Source organism: Narcine bancroftii, chromosome 2 (assembly GCF_036971445.1).
Source record: "Narcine bancroftii isolate sNarBan1 chromosome 2, sNarBan1.hap1, whole genome shotgun sequence".
Classification (NCBI taxonomy): domain Eukaryota; kingdom Metazoa; phylum Chordata; class Chondrichthyes; order Torpediniformes; family Narcinidae; genus Narcine; species Narcine bancroftii.
In genome coordinates, this window is record NC_091470.1 from 340,267,282 (window position 1) to 340,284,914 (window position 17,633).

Sequence of the window (17,633 nt, forward strand, 5' to 3'; positions counted from 1 at the left end):
ATTTAACATGTATAAAGCTCATCAGGCTTTGGTGCTTGAAAGGTAAATGGTTCTAGTTGGTTTTCAGAGAGAGAGAGATTAGTTGTTCCTGGACACACGCTGATCCCTTTTAATCAGCCACGTCAGTGGCTTGCCGAAGAAACTTGCCCCATCAGAGTTTTCCAGATGATAACCTCTTTTGTTCAAATCACCACAGCATTCCTTTTTATTTCTCTTATCTCAAGTGAAACATTAGACAGCCAGTCCTCTCCTCTACCATGAACCACAAGGGCTTTGACTAGGCTGAACTAAACACTCACAAGCCATCTTCCAAATTGGGTTTTTCCACAAGCTTGCCAGCTTGTCCTGTTCCAGTCCCAGATGTTGCTGCTGACTGTTAAACTGCAGAACTGATATCCCTCTCTCTCTCTATCTCTCTCTCTCTCTCTCTCTCTCTCTCTCTTTCAGAGAAAAGCCAGTTTGACACTCTCTCTGCTTGCAAAACCACGTGACCCTCTTAGAACAGCAAGCAGCACTCCCAGACAGCCTGCGGCTCCAAATATAGTTCTCCGAGTTCTTTTATCTTTTGCCTTTCAAAACAACAATCCATTAGTGAAGTCCCTTGGGCACTTTCCAAAGCTTTTGCAAAGGCTCTTGGAGCTGGACTCTCTGGCTTGAGCAGAGCTCCTGTATTTTAAATGATATCTGTTTTTAAGTGTATGTATGTGACCTACACTAAAAAAAACTTGCCCCAATTTATCCAAAATATATCTATAATCTGTCATAATATGTAATGTATAAGAATCAATTTGATGACAGGCAAGTTGGAATATTTGCATATAGTATTTCCACAGTACATATTTTCCAACATCTGCAATATTTTACTTTGACAAATACTTTTGGTTATATTTTTGCCAGACTTGAAAGGTGCAATGCCAAGTGACAAGGGTAAAGAGCAAGTGCTCAATAAAATGGACAAAGAAGATGAGGAAAATAAAAATTCAAAGAAAATTTCATCACCTCAGCATGAGACTGAAAGAGAATTGAGGAGCAGGTAATAATCTAATGAGATTTGTAACACACATTCTCTTGCTATCTGCTGCCTTCGTGCACAACAGCTCTCCCCCAAAAGGTTGAATGGGTGTAACTTTGATGCATAGTTTACTTTCAAATTTCCCCCAGTTTGTCAGAAAATTACTCACTTGTACAAATTTATTCAATACTAAAGTATCCTATTGACTGCTTGCTGTCCATAATGTACCAATGTAAGAGTTGGAAGAACTGCATAAGAATGCACAGAGACTATCTGCCCTCATAATATACAAAACTCTTTCACCAAGATTGAGTAACCATTGAGTTATGTGCAATGAATTCTGGCCTTGCCAATAACTCCCACATTCTGAAAAATTAATTAAAATGACATCTGATTATGTTGATATGCCCTTTTAATTTTCTTCCTACTTTTTAGGAAACGCAAAATTAACATAATAGAAAATGACCTAAACAAAATGCACAAAGATGACATTTCAAAGATGCAACTAAACAAAGCAATAAAAATTGAACAAAATGTAAGTTATAATTTTAAAAAATTATACTTGTGATCTGTTTTTTGGGGTTTTTTTTAAGAGATACGGCAAGGTAACAGGTCCTTCCAGCCCACAAACCCTCACCACCCTGTTAATTCATGACAAATTAACCTGTTAACCTTACTTTGGAGCATGGGAGTACATCAGAGAACCTGGAGGAAACCCGCATGGATGTGGGAAAGATGTATAGACTCCTTACAGACAGGTGGATTTGAACCTAGATTGCTGGTTTGTTAATAGTGCTGCCTCAATGTTCTCCAGGTGGTATCCAAAAGGGTTGTTCATTGCTTGTTGGTCCTGAGTATCTTGCCCATTTTGTCAGTTACCTCGTATGACTGCAGATTGTTTTGTTCTGTCATAATCATAATTTATTAGTTGTTTTGTCATTTCAAAATTCAAGAAGTTATTCTGATTTGAGTTAGTCTATCACTTGAAAATATTTTTTGCATCGTACATGCCTGTCTTGGTATTCTTGATGCCTGAACATTCCTGGGATAATCACAGTCAACATGCTAATGCAGTGCATAGAGATAAAATTGTGGAAATCAATCCTTTGGCCCATCATTTGTGTTTAAAACCCTTTGAAGGCAAGTTTGCTGTTATTGATCCTTTAAGCCACCCCTGGTCTGCTAATTCTCAAGGCCCAGGCTGTTATCTTCAACTTGCTCTTCCTTCTATATTTTGGATATGAGTATTCTCCATGTGATCACTTTATTGACTCTCTCCAACCTAAATCTAGGTGCAGATGTACATTATACAATTCGTACAATGATAAACTCATTATCATTTTACATGGACCCATGGTGGAGGTCACAGTCTTTGATGACAGAAAACAGGGATTGACCATTTTTATAGCTAGGTTGCTAAATGGGTATTGCCATCCTCTTGCAATACCTAGCAATGTACCTGATCAAATGGAATAGAATTTTTTTGGCCTAGAATTGTACAGCCTTATTCTATGCAGTTTGGTACATTTACTCAAGAAATTGTTCAAAAAGTCCTGGAAATTATGGCTTTTGGACGCAGACTTTTTTTTATATAAAAAAGCAATTAAAGTGCTTGATGTTTAAAATAAAATGTAATATAGTACATTTCCATATCCGAAACTCTTGGGATCAGATATTCTTCGGTTTTTGGGTTTTTTGCAGTTATCAGAACAAAACCAAACAAATCCCAAAATAGCACGATAGCATTAGCTGTCACCGGTCCCAGCCCCTGATACCTTCCCACCACTGCCACCAATTCCCGACACCTCCCCAACGCCGCCGCAGTCCCTGCTCCTGCCTGGTAGGCCCCTCTCCATGATGACACCAGGACAAAGGATTCTTCTGACCGGTTACAGTTGGGAGACAGCAGCACACAGTTTGTAAACCAAGTACAGCGGAGGGTAAAGAAGAAATAGAAAGAGAGAGGGAAGGGAGTTACCTGAAATGAGGACAATCAGCGATCATGGCCTTTGGTTTAAGAGCTGACCCTTGCACTTAATTTCTCCCCATGTGCTGCCTGACCTGCTGACTTCCTCCAGTTGCTCACTGATGGCTCAAGATTCTAGCCTGCTTCTCTGAGTTGACATCCAGCCATTCAGTGTCTGTCTTCTTGGTTGGTTTTGAGCTCTGTTGTTACCAAACTAGTGCCAACTGAGTGTCGGAGCTCGACATGGGCAACTTGGGTGATAAATCGTTTTCAACTTGTGACGTCATGTTAGTGCTTTAAAAAAAGAGTTCAAATTTTGGATCTTTTTGGTATTCAGAATTTCGGATACGGGAAAATGTGCTGTAGGAAGTCAAGTTATTGTGAACTTGGTTGAGTACTTAGAACTTTTCTATTATCTGGTTTCTTAAACACAAAGTGTAAAGCCAGAAAGGTGTAAATAACTTTCACAGCTTGTTAAGTGCAGTAGTCATTTTCTACTTTTATGCTTTGAATTGCGATAACTCAATGGTAGTATTTTTTTTACAGAAAAGCTGTGACAAGACTAAAAGGAAAATTAAAGGAAAATTGTTGAAGACGTAAGTAAATATTCATGTGTAGTGTTTTATATATTTTAAATGAGTGCTTTGTTATATTTTACAGCTGTATGAGCTACCCATTCAAATACTTTTGCAACCCTTTCAAAAATATCCATATATTTCAACTATTTTTATTTCAAAGCCAAATTTGGGTTCCACTTCTGTTGTTTCTGTTTTTGACTTGACAAATAAATGATAATAATCTTTTTCCTTCACTATCTCACATTTCTATTTTTAATTTCACTAAATGGTTAAGTGGAAAGTTAATTTTCCAATTTGTGTGATAAAAATGCTTTATAATTCTCATTTTTTTAAGCCATTTTCTCTTATGACATTTATTGTGTGGAAAGAGTTCATTTTTGGGTACAGCAGACAAGTGTGTCCAGACACAGTGCGGTGCAACAATATACATGCTTTATTGAAACAGTACACAGTAAAAAGGGCTCAGGGAGAGTCCCAGAGCAAACACAGTCTATCTGCTGCAACTCCACACACAGGTTAAGCTAAACAGGTTCAATACAAGCAGCTTCACAGATACAGGCACACAGGTTAAAGTTACTGGCTTGTACCCAGGTTTGCAATCCCAATCAGGAGAAGGGGCTAAGTGACAAAGGAGTGTGTTTGAACTCTCACCAAGCCCGGGAGTAATGACCCATGAGCAGGGGGTTCTGACTCTTGCTGAGGTGCCATATTTGGCTACCTACAGGGAAGAAACACAGCCTCTAACCCCAAGTAAACAGAGGATTGTGGCTACAATGCTGGTATCTACTCGGTTGCCAGTGATACCCTTGTCGGCCTCAGGGTTGCCAGCCCCTTATCTGCATTCCCCTCTGGATGGCGACAACGACCTGGAACGAGTGCCGGAACTGACCACATGACAAAAAGAATGAGCATTGGTGTGCTCAAGTTTAAATATCCTGCTCTGCCAGCCAATGACAGTGTGTGCTCTGACTAGTGGGCAAGCACACACCTGATTGGCAGGCTGGACGGTGCCTAAGAAATGTTGGACAGTTCTGTGTGGGTTCTGATATCAGAGGTATGGTTATCTTGCCAATGTAACAACATTTTTCCTGAGGTATGTTCTTATAGTTAAAAGCAAGATAGTAGAGGAATTGAGTATGTCAGGGAGCATTGTGGACGTAAAGGGATGTTGCTTTTCTGGTCGTAGCCATGCATCAGGACTGAGTGGAAAGAGTTGATAGTCCATGTAAAGAGCCAAAGGATAAGGCAGGAACTCTCAAACGATGGGTGGATCCAGCTGAGGAGATGTTAATGGACAGATGGAGCCACGTGGGGCTGATTTCATCTGCCAACCAGAATAACATTATATATGGCATGGATAGTTGACAATCCTATGCCTGAACATTGAGTTTTACTGCACCCACTTTATTCTTTTCTCTCTCCTAATATAGATTATCCCAGTCTCATCCAGTTCCTTTTGCCTCTTCCAACTGTGTCCATCTACCTATCAACTGCCACTCGACCCACTAGGTCCCCCATCCCCTCCATCCTTTGCTTATCTGTTTCCATTCATCCATTGTTATCACATTCAGTAATCTGCCATCTCTCACGTCTCTACTTATCACCTTCCAGATGGTCACTATCTTTATCCTTCCCTGGCTTCTATCTATCAACCACTCCCTACCCAGATCTACCCATTGCTTACCAGCTCCTGTCTCACCCCTGTTCCTCTCCTCTATTCTGGCTATCTCCCCCTTACACTGTCCTAATGCAGGCTCTTGACTTGAAACATCATCAGTTTGTTTGCCTGACCTGAGTTCCTCCAGCAACTCCAAATCTCGGCAATGCAGTCCCTTGTGTCTCTGTGATCTCATAGATATAACTTTGGTACTGTTTGGGTAAATCTTTCTATCTCCTAGTCATAATCTTAGTAAGCCATTATGGAGGTTCATAATCCTCCAAAGTTTAAACATATTCCAACTGCAACCTAATCATTTACATGGATTGAATCGCAACTTGTTTTAATAATATAATTTTTCAACATTACTCCACAGCATGTCCAATTAACATCAACTTATGAAGTCCTTATCGGCATTCTTCAAAGTTTTGCAAAGGCGCCTGGACTGTGGATTGAGCAGAGCTCTGGCATTTTAAATGTGATCTGTTTTGAAGTGTTTGTGTGTGACCTACACTAAAAAAAAGCTGCCACAATTTATCTCCTTTTAAAACATATCTATATACAATATAAATATAATAATCTGTCACAGGATCAATATCTGCATAAAAGTGAGAGAGTTTAAGTTTGGACATATGTATTCTGTGTACAACCTTATTTTGTAATATAAAATGCCTAGTACAAAAGAAGAGTCATTAAAATATGATGTCATTAAAAATATGATGTAAACATCATATGACAAGATATGTCCCAAGCATTGGCAAATGGGACTAGCTTGGAGATATAACTTGAACATCAATGGCCATTGGGCTGAAGGGTCTGTTTCCATGCTATATTACTCCATCTTTGAGCAGGGAATCAAGGATTATGGGGAAAGTATACTTGCATAAGAAAGGAATTCCAAATACTCCAAACTCAAATGATAACTTATTAGTCTTAAAGGTACTTTCTAGCTATGTTGTTAAAATAGCTACTCAGCACACCAAACTAAATACTTCAAAACCCAGTTCTAACATAAGGATGTCAACCTGAAATGTTTTTGACCACAGATGCTGCCTGAGCGGTTAATTATTTCCAACAATTTCTGATTCTTTTCCTTTCTAGTTACCAGATGAAATTTGGAAATGAGGTAGATGTTTGGAAGCATTTCAGAGATGATGTGACTTAATTTTTGGGTGTTTTATTTTGCACAGATCTTCATGTCATGAATCCTTTGAAGATGTGCTTTTGAATATGGATGAACAGCTGAAAGAATTCTGTACCAGAAAACAAAAGAATAAGGATAAAAAATACAAAAAAAGGGTAAAATACACACTGTTCAATAAAGTTTAGGTGTGTTTGTCCATCAAGTCCATTCCAATCAGTGACCATAAGATTTTTCCCAGAACTTTTTTTGTTTGTATCCATTACTGGCATTCCTTTGTCCCATACTATATGGAAAGCAGGGGCTCTCCCTAGAGTTCACAGGTAGAAGATAGAGAGCCAGGTTTTAATGTCTGACTCATTCTCACTTACTAGTGATATAAATTCAGCTGCAAAGAATGAGAAACCAGATGAACTCACTGGATCAGGCTGCATCAATTTGTGAATGCTCTCTGACCTGTTGAGTTTCTCCAGCTTCTCATTGTTTGATTGAATTCTCTGCACCTACAGTGCCTGTATACAAATTCAGCTATCTTTAATGGATGTCTGTGGTTTAGAACTTGCTTTCATTAAAAGTTGTCCTATTTCCAATAGGTACCAATTGATAAACCTATTGGAAATTGACTTGTCATTTTCTATGGATATATTCATATACTTTGCCGGACAATTGTTTTTCTGAAGATGAATTTCTTTTGTTTATTTTGGGAGGAAATCTGAACTTGTCCAAATTAAGCAATATAAAGGTTTGATTGCTTTAAGAGTAGGTCCATCACTTTATATGATGCACTTCGAGTTATAACTATCACTTGTACAGTTGGTAAGAACCAGGTTTTTGCTGAAATACAAGATAAAAATGGGTCTAGACACACAGTCTGCTCTGATGTTTTCCGATAGTGTAGAATGAAAGTTCCACCAACTTAAATCCTAATAGTGGTTCAGATTGTTGGGGTCAACAGATCAGACATCAGCAGACATAGACTTAAGAGTCAAACATAGAACATTGCAGCACAAAGATAAAATGTGGAAGTCTGCAGACACCGTGATTGAAGTAAAAACAATGTTGGAGAAACTCAGTAGATCAAACAATGTACTTTATGTAGTAAAGATAAAGATACATAACCAACATTTTGGGCTTGAGCCCTTCATCATCACTACAGCACAGTATGGACTCTTTGGCCCATGATAATGTCTTGATCTATAAAAACCTACTCCACATAAATCAAATTCTTCTCAACATCATAACTATTTTTCTTACTTAATGCTTTAATATCCAATAAAGACCATTTCTTGTACTACATTGACTTCATACACAGGACAAAGTTAACATTTTCTAATTTTTCCATTTTCTTAATATGGAACAATGATTTGTGGAAATCATGAGCGAGTTCCCCTCATACATTTAGGAAAATTGTCAAAAAACAAAAGTATCAAACGTGTTTTCCATGGTCTTAACACGAAGTGCACAGCCTATATCAAAAATATAATCAATTTCCTTTTTTTCTGGCCTGTTCAAGACCACAAAAATTAATACTGGTTTTGTCACACAAATTATTCCTCTTAGATGGATCAATTAATGATGAAATCAACATTGCAAAACAAATATCACTCAAGCCTGAGAAGTAAGCTATTATCTTTGTGTTGATGATGCTCTTTGAATGTACCAGAACTGGTTAAAGTTTGATTTTTTTTTTCTTTATTGTATCCAAAACTAAGTGAGATTTAAAAAAAAATTAAGTCACCATTTTAAGTCAACATTTTAAGTTCTTTGGTTCACAATGGAGCCAATGCATTGCACGTGATTGCCTTTTATCCTTGTCGTTGAAAAAAACCGTGCTCGGGACGCACATTAGATCAGAAGCTATATTCTCTGATATGCAGAACAGATATGCTGTTTTGGATACTGTTGGGGGAGATGGCTTACCAGGAGTAGGCAGCAGTAGCCAGGTTCATGGCACTGTGGGTGGTGCTGCTGTCCAAGAGGGCAGGAAAAAGAGTGGTAGGGCAATAGTCATAGGGGATTCCATTGTTAAGGGAATAGATAGTAGTTTCTCTGGCTGCAAATGAGACTCATGGATGGTGTGTTGCTTCCCTGGTGCAAGGGTCAAGGATGTCTCAGAGCGGCTGCAGGACATTCTGAAAGGGGAGGGAGAACAGCCAACTGTCGTGGTCCATATCAGTACCGATGACATAGGGGAAAAAAAAGCATGAGGTCTGACAAGATTAATTTAGCGATTTAGGAAGTAAATTGAGGAGTAGGACCTCAACGGTAAGAATCTGGATTGATACCCGTGCCATGAGCTAGTCAGAGTAGGAACAACAAGATAACTAGAACAAATTTGTGGCTTGAAAGGTGGCGTAGGAGGAAAGGATTCAGATTCTTGGAACATTGGAACCGGTTCTGGGGCAGATGGGACTGGAACAGACAGGACGGTCTGCATCTGAGCAGGGCCAGGACCAATGTTCTTGGGGGTTTGTTTGCTAGTGTTGTTGGGGAAGGTTTAGACTAATGTGCCAGGGGAATGGGACCAAGTCCAGAGAGTCAGAGGGATGTAAAATTAGAATAGAAGCAAAGAGTAGCAAGGTGAAAAGCATTAGTGGCAGGCAAGTAAAAGCGGTTGGAAAATCAACAAGAGCTATTTATTTACATAATAGTAAAAGGGATAAGAGTGTGGCTAAAGAAAGGCTGAAGGCTTTGTGTCTCAATGCAAGGAGCATTTGTAATAAAGTGGAGGAATTGAATGTGGAGATAGCTATTAATTATGATATAGTTGGGATCACAGAGACGTGGCTTCAGGGGAACGTGACTGGGAGCTCAACATTCAGGGTTACTCGACATTCAAGAGGAATAGACAGAATGGAAAAGGAGGTGGAGTAGCCTTGTTGGTTAGGGAAGAGGTGAAAGCCATAGAAAGGAAGGACATCAGTGTAAAGGAAGTGGAATCCATATGGGTAGAGTTGCAAAACACGAAGGGACAGAAGACACTAGTGGGAGTAGTGTACAGGCCGCCTAACAGTAGCAGTGGTTAGTGAAGGAGTCATGAAGGAAATTGGTAATGCGTGCAACAAAGGGACGGCAGTTGTAATGAGTGACTTTAATGTACGTGTAGAGTGGGTGAACCAAATTGGTAAGGGTAAGGTTTAAGAGGATTTCTAAGAATGTATGCGGGATTGTTTTCTAAATCAGCATGTTGAGGAACTGACGAGGGAACGAGCCATTCTTGACTGGGTATTGAGTAATAGAGAAGGGTTAATTAGCAATCTTGTTGTGAGGAACGCCTTGGGCAAGAGTGACCACAATATGGTGGAATTCTTCATTAGGATGGAATGTGACAGAGTTGATTATGGATCCAAAGGTTTTGAACTTGAAGAGGGGTAACTTTGATGGTATGAGATGTGAATTGGCTAAAATAGATTAGCGAATGGTACTTAAAGGACTAACGGTAGAAATGCAATGGCAATCGTTTAAGGATAGCTTGGAGCAAGTGCAGAAAATGTACATCCCAGTTTGTAAAAAGAATAAATCGAGGAGGGTAGCACATCCGTGGCTAACAAGGGAGATCCAAGAGAGTGTCAAATCCAAAGAAGGAGCTTACAAATTAGCCAAAAAGAATAATATCCCTGATAATTGGGAGAAATTCAGAGTTCTGCAGAGGAGGACAAAAGGATTAATTAGGAAAGGTAAAAGGGATTATGAGAGGAAGCTGTCAGGGAACATAAAAAATGACTAAAACCTTTGATAGCTACATTAAGAGAAAGAGGTTAGTTACGACGAATGTGGGTCCGTTGTAGACAGAAACGGATGCGTTGATCATGGGGAACAAGGGTATGGCAAACTGTTTGAATAACTATTTTAGTTCTGTCTTCACCAAGGAAGACAGGAAATTATTGAGGATTGGGGATCTGTTGTGACAGAGGGACTAAAGGAAATAATTGTAAGTTGAGAAGTTGTATTAGTTAAATTGCAGGGATTAAAGGCGAATAAATCCCCGGGGCCGGATAGTCTGCATCCGAGAATGCTGAAGGAAGTAGCCCAGGAAATAGTGGATGCGTTGGTTATAATGTTTCAAACCTCTTTGGATACTGGATTAGTTCCTGAGGATTGGAGGGTGGCCAACGTAACCCCACTCTTTAAGAAGGGAGGGAGAGAGAAATTGGGAAACTACAGACCAGTTAGCCTGACGTCGGTAGTAGGAAAGGTGCTGGAATCGGTTATTAAAGATGCAATTGCAGTACATTTGGAAAGTAGTGTTATCATCGCACAGAGTCAGCATGGTTTTGTGAAGGGGAAATCATGTCTGATGAATCTAATAAAGTTTTTTGAGGATGTAACCAGTAGAGTGGATAGGGAAGAACCAGTGGATGTGGTATGTCTGGACTTTAGTAAGGCGTTTGATATTCCGCACAGAAGACTAGTGTATAAACTTAGAGCACGGTATAAGAGGTATTGTATTAAGGTGGATAGAGAATTAGTTGAGGGACAGGAAGCAAAGTGTAAGAATAAATGAATTCTTTTCAGAATGGCAGCCAGTGACTAGTGGGGAACCGCAGGGCTCAGTGCTGGGGCAGCAGTTGTTTACGACATTTATATATCAATGACTTAGATGTATCTCGAAATTTGCAGACAATATGGGGTTGGGTGGCAGGGTTAGCTGTGTGAAGGATGCTAGGAGAGTGCAGGGTGATTTGGACAAGTTAGGCAAGTGGGTCAGGATGTCGCAGATGCAATATAATATGGATAAATGTGAGGTTATCCACGTTGGAGGTAAGAACAGGAAAGAGGATTATTATTTAAATGGTATCTGTTTAGGAAAGGGGAGATGCAGCGAGACTTGGGTGTTGCTGTGCATCAGTCGTTGAATGTGGACTTGCAGGTGCAGCAGGAGGTGAAGAGATCAAATGGTATGTTGGCATTCATAGCGAGAGGATTTGAGTACAGGAGTAGGGAGATCCTGCTGCAGCTGCACAGGGCCTTGGTGAGACCACATCTGGAGTACTGCGTGGAGATTTGGTCGTCTTATCTGAGGAAGGATATCCTTGCCTTGGAGAGGGTGCAGAGAAGGTTCACTAGGCTGATACCAGGATGGAGGACTCTCATATAAAGAAAGGTTGGATAGATTAGGCTTGGATAGACTAGGCTTGTATTCTCTGGAATTTAGAAGATTGAGGGGATCTTATAGAAACTTATAAAATTCTTAAGGGTTTAGACTGACAAGACACAGGAAGGTTGTTTCCAATGCTGGAAAAAGCCAGAACCAGGGTCGATAGTTTAAGAATAAAGGGGAATTTTTTTAGGACTGAGATGAGGAAAAATGTCTTCTCTCAGAAAGTGGTAAATGTGTGGAATTCTTTGCCACAGGAAGTAGTTGAGGCTGGTTCCTGTCAATATTTTAAGTATAGGTTAGATTTAGCCCTTGTGGCCAAGGGGATTAGGGGGTATGGGGAGAAGGCAGGAACTGGGTACTGATCAGCCATGATCATAATGAATGGCAGTGTAGGCCTGAAGGGCCAAATGGCCTACTCATACACCTATTTTCTATGTTTCTATGATACATAAAATATTAGGTATTCAGTTCCTCACAGCTCATGAACGTCGATGTATTTTTTTAAACTACAAACATGAAAACCTGGTTGTTCTTGCTTTAAGTGTTTTTTAAAAGCTGTGGAGCATATCACTATAACTGGCATCAGAAATTGAAAAGTTTGCTCAGTATCCAAAAAAAATTCATACATACATTCATAGTACAGGATGTGGAGCAGAAGTTGACTGTCTATGTAAATATCAAACATAGGGTAGCTGATGCATATGTGCCATCATGTGGACTTGATTGTGGGGTCTTTGCTCCCTTGGGGTTAGAAAACTGAGATAACTAGAAGAATGTCTCTCACATATTTGTATTAATGTATGTGTTAGTGGACTGTGAGAGTTGGAGAACAGAACAATTCTGTATTTCTTTAGAAAATTTATGGTTTAAATGCAGGAATGTACCATTTAAAATGGGTACAGATGGTCACTTGAAAAAATGATCACATGGAACTGGGAGATGATCCATTCAGTGCAATCCCAGACCATTGTAATTTACCGTTGTAAACCCATGATAAATACAGCACAGAAATGAGATCTTTGGTCCAAATCTGTATCAACCATCAATCACCCATTTGCATGAATCCATTTTTATTTTTCCCCACATTCTAATGCTCGCCTTCACATCAGCCAATTTAGAGGCCAATTTACCCACCAATATGCATATGTTTGAGACTTAGGACGAAACTGGAGCACCAAGATAATCCCATGTCATGGAGAACATGATAGCTTCTGTGGTCAGGATTGAACTCTGCTCTCATATTGTGAGGCAGTGGCTCAACTGGCTGGACCACTATTCCATAACTAATCATTGAACTCCATACATCATCAGGTTGTTTATAGGGATAAGGTAATTGGAGCTGGCTTTGGATGAGATGTTAATCGCAAGTCTTGTCTATTCTTCCAATTGGACACATGAACCCATGGTATAGCATTTAGGAAAGGGTTTACCCATTATATTGGAGCATACTGAATGTGTGGTGGATGTGAACAAAACAAACCAGAATTGCAGTTGAGATTAGAATCCAGTGTTTGAAGAGGAATGGTTCAAAATGGCTTTCATTAAAATGTACGGTTTCAATGTGCAGATAGTTTTGATGTTTAAGTGGTAAATGCATATATTCAGTATTGTACATTATATTACAGAATAAGAATTCTTCCTGTAAACAGCAAGACCAGAAAGAAAACAATTTTAATAGGTGAGTGCTTTTTGACTTGATTCAAGTAATTTTGATTATTTCTGCCTATATTTTGCATATTAAAATTTTAGGGTTTGTGGGTGTCATTTTTTCTCTAATGACCAAGTTAAAGTAGCTAATAAGTAATTCAGAAATGAGAGGATGTTAGGTAAAATGTATTAGGCAAAACATTGGTAAATGATGGATAGCATTGCTCAGTCAAATTTCACATTACCTAGGCTTTAACTACTTTTGTTCATGCTTTAGTGAGTTAATGTCATTTGTTAACAATGACTTTTTTTATAATTAGAACAAGAATTCTTGGTTTGCAACACATTTTGGCATTTACCATGTCCAAGTGACATCAAACACACAATACTGAAATTAGATTTCTGTTGTTATATTCTTCAGGTCTTTGTAACTGAGACTTGATTTTAACTTCCAAAAAAAAAATACTAGTAACTCGGTCTTTCTTATTTCATGGGGGTCAGAAATGCCAAAATAACCTATAACAACAAAGACATCAGATGTTCAGCAAATCTGAAATAAGTACAAAACTAAAGATGGACAGCTGACGAGAAGGGTTATACCAAATCCTCCATCTTTCCTTGAAGTTTATACATCAGGAAATTAGTTTCAAATGTCCAGACCACAATGCAGCCGGCACCATTTCAGCTGTGTGGGAGTGTTGTCAATGAATGAGTGCATGCTGCATTAGAGGATGGCAGAGAATCCCAAATGAGGCCAGGGTACATGCAGCAATTTATGAAGAGCAATTGACACAAGATTCAGCTTCCTTGCATAAAGAGCATTCATGGCAGGAAGTAGCTCTGAATTAAGGCATGACCACTATCAGTTCCTGCATTTTGGGAGTTGTGCAGTGCAGCCAAATGCCTCTTTTCAGAGTGAATGCAAAATATGTTTCCAGAAGAGGTGGAACATGGTACTGTGGGCATGTCCTCACTGGGCTGGGCAGGCTGGCCCACTTTCTGTACCTGTAGCCTCTTCCCACAAGATCACCTAATAAAGGCTGAGAGCCCTAGTCTCCTCCCTCATGCCTGCCTTGGACGTGAGCCAGCAGCATGTAGAGGCATGTCTGGGTCTTCTGATCAATAAAGCCTTTGACTGCTTCGTGTTTGTGAGTCGTCATTGATTGCGCTACAATATATTGATCAGTATTTTAAAGTGCCATCGACAAGGAAATCCGACTGGAGAAGCTGGAGATTGATCCAAAGGAATCAGAGGCCTCTCTAAAGTTTGATATGCGGCTACACTGCTTGAAGGCCTTCCTGAGGTGCCATGAAAACACAGCCAATGGTGATCGGTACGATCTGCTTGTTGCAGCTGTGGGCCACTGAGCATACCATTTAATTCACAACTGCACTGGATATGACGAGGCAATGGCCCTACAGCAATTCGGAGCCCCGAGGAACGCGAAGTATGCACACTTCCAGCTTGGCTCATGATGCCAGGGTCCAGGTGAGTCAGTCGATGATTTTGTGAGGGCCAAGGAGGAGCAGGGATGAGACTGCGGGTGCCGGGACATGACTGGCAACCTACCAGGAGGAGATCATCCATGATGGGCTAGTTACTGGATTCCTCTCCCATCAAATATGGGAATGACTACTAGAGAAAGGCAGTCGGTCCTTACAGTAAGTGCTACAGATGGCCCAAGCGATAGAGTCTGCCCAAAAGAACGTGGAGGCCTACTCTGCGGGCCACGTGGCCACCAGGTGGGGAGAACGGGTGGCGCCATCTTGGGACTCAGGGTCCCTAACTGCCACTGCCAAGCATATGAGGTGCAACTACTGCAGCCAAAGCAAACACCCGTGAAAGTACTGTCCGGCCCCTATTGCAACCTGCTCGAACTGCTGGAGGAATGGAAACTATGCCAAGTTATGTCGCTCTAAGCCCTACTCTAGCAGTTCGATGTGTGGACCGCAACCCACGTTACCATCTTGGGCCCACCCAATTCCGTCATCATTTCTGGTTGCTGAGAATCGAACTTCTGTCCCAAGGGCGCGATGACACGGAGTGATGTCACATCCAGCTTCACTTCCGGACCCCACTGCATGCGATCCATGGGGGAGGTCATCTTCATGATCTCCTGGGTGGCCATCTTGGCGGCAGCAAACCCAATGACATTGCACCAGATGGGGTGAGCGATGATGGACATTAAGGTAAATGGCCACACCATGGACTGCCTGTTCGACACGGGAAGCTTCATGCATCTGGGCAGGGCAAACATTATTCCCTGACCACATCCCCAGCAAGTGAAAGGAAGTACTAGCCTCCAAATCCCCCTCTGTAGAAATCCATGGGAGATGTACTGTGATGCTGACTGTAGGGGGCACTAAATATAAGAACTTCTGACTTCTAGTAATGTCCCACCTCTGCATACCCATCATATTATAGATGGATTTCCAGTGCCAGCTTAGGGTGTGCTGATGCGGTTTGATGCCCCCCCCCCCAACCGTCAGTAATAACCAATTCTGGGAGGCCCCTCCCCTTCCCCCAAAGAGGCCCAGTCACTTGCCCGAATGCCAGGCTGGGTTCCTAACCTATGGACTGACCACCCTCTGGGTCCCTCTGCCTCCACTGTTCCAAAACCTCATCCCGGATTGCAAACCTGTGGCCACTAAGAGCAAGTGATACAGCCCCGAGGATAGGGAATTCATTAAGATGGTGGTAGAGTGGCCTCTGGGGGAGGGCATAATAGAACAGAGTAACAGGCCCTGGAGGTCACAAGTAGTGACGATGAAGAGTGGGGAGAAGTACCGGATGGTGTTGGACTACAGTCAGACCATCAACCGATTCACCTTACTGGATGCCTAGCCTTTGCCCTGCATATATGATATGGTGAATGAGATTGCCAAGCATAGAGTCTTCTCTACCTTAAACCTCAAGTCGGCATAACTCCAAATCCTGATTTGCCTAAAAGACCGGCTGTGCACAGCGTTTGAGGCCAATGGCCGACTCTACCATTTCCTACAGGTCCCCTTCGGCCTCATGAATGGGGTGTCAGTGTTGCAAGGGAAATGGACTGCATGGTGGATGACAATGAACTAAAGGCTACATATTCATACCTGGACAATGTCACCATCTGTGGCTGTGGCCAGAGGGAGAATGACGAGAGCCTGCAGAGGTTCCTGGCCACCGCAAAGGCCTTCAATCTCACATACAATAGGAAAAAGTGCATGTTTTGTAACAAGCGGCTGGCAATCCTAAGTTATGTGGTGGAGCATAGCGTCATCGCCCCTGATCCTGAGTGCAGGCAGCCCCTTCTGGAATTACTCTGCCACAGAACGCCAAGGCTTTAAAAAGGTGCCTGGGCCTCTTATTGTATTACACCCAATAGATGCCAAATTATGCAGACAAGGCCCAACCTCTGGTGAAAACTACTACCTTTCCTCCATCGACAGGCCTGTAAGGCTTTCAAGGGCATCAAGGATGAGATTGCCAAGGCAGGGATGCATGCCATTGATAAATCTGTCCCATTCCAAGTGGAAAGTGATGCCTCCGACTTCATTCTGGCCACCACACTAAACCAAGCAGGAAAGCCGGTGGAATTTTTTTCCCCACACCCTCCAAGGCCCCGAACACAGGCACTCCACCATCGAGAAGGAGGCACAAGCTATTGTGGAGGCCGTGCGCCATTGGAGGCACTACTCGGCCGACAGACCATTCACCCTGTTGATGGACCAGTGAGCCGTTGCTTTTGTGATTAACAATAAGCAGTGGGGTAAAATCAAAAATGACAAGATCATAAGGTGGAGAATTGAGCTGTCCACCTACAATTATGAGATCTTGTACTGACCGGGCAAGCTCAATGAGCCAATCGATGCCCTGTCTAGGGGAACCTGCCTTAGGGTGCAAGTGGATCACCTCCATGCCCTCCACAATAACCTCTACCACCCTGGGGTCACAAGGCTCTACCAGTTTGTGAGGACCTGTAACCTTTCCTACTCGGTCGGTGGAGGAAGTCAGGGAGCTCACTCTCAATTGCCCGGTCTGTGCAGAATGCATGCTGCAATTTTACAGACTGGAGAGAGCCCAACTCATCAAGGCCACTTGCCCCTTCGAAGATCTCTGCATGGACTTCAAGGGGCCCCTCCATCCACGAATCAGAACATCTACTTCCTGAGCATCGTGGACAAGTACTCATATTTCCCATTCACCATCCCTGCCCCAACATGACCACATCCATGGTCATTAAAGCACTCCACACAGTATTCACTCTGTTCAGATACCCCAGTTATGCTCATAGTGACCGAGGATCAACCTTCATGAGTGAGGATTTTGGCAATACTTCCTTTCCAGGGGTATAACTACGAGCAGAACCACCAGCTGCAACCCCCGTGGGAATGAGCAGGTGGAGAGGGACAATGGTACAATCTGGAAGGCTGTCCTTTTGGTCCTCAAGTTAAAATGGATGCTGCATCCCAGTGGCAAGAGGTCCTTCCAGAAGCGCTGCATGCTACCAGGTCCCTGTTTTGCACAGCAACTAACGCAACGTCACAT

At 41.8% G+C, this 17,633-nt stretch overlaps 1 protein-coding gene across 7 annotated transcripts in view; it reads left to right on the forward strand.

The window, feature by feature from the left end:
* The window catches only part of LOC138755725 (DNA topoisomerase 1-like), a 145,966-nt gene that overhangs the window by 10,558 nt on the left and 117,775 nt on the right, over positions 1–17,633 (forward strand). For all 7 annotated transcript variants that reach the window (XM_069922192.1, XM_069922198.1, XM_069922195.1 and 4 more), the window contains 5 exons: positions 898–1,033; positions 1,448–1,547; positions 3,525–3,574; positions 6,404–6,512; positions 13,081–13,133. In XM_069922192.1, the coding sequence (XP_069778293.1) occupies positions 912–1,033; positions 1,448–1,547; positions 3,525–3,574; positions 6,404–6,512; positions 13,081–13,133 (434 nt within the window). In that variant the 5' untranslated portion in view covers positions 898–911. The remainder of the gene's footprint in view (positions 1–897; positions 1,034–1,447; positions 1,548–3,524; positions 3,575–6,403; positions 6,513–13,080; positions 13,134–17,633) is intronic.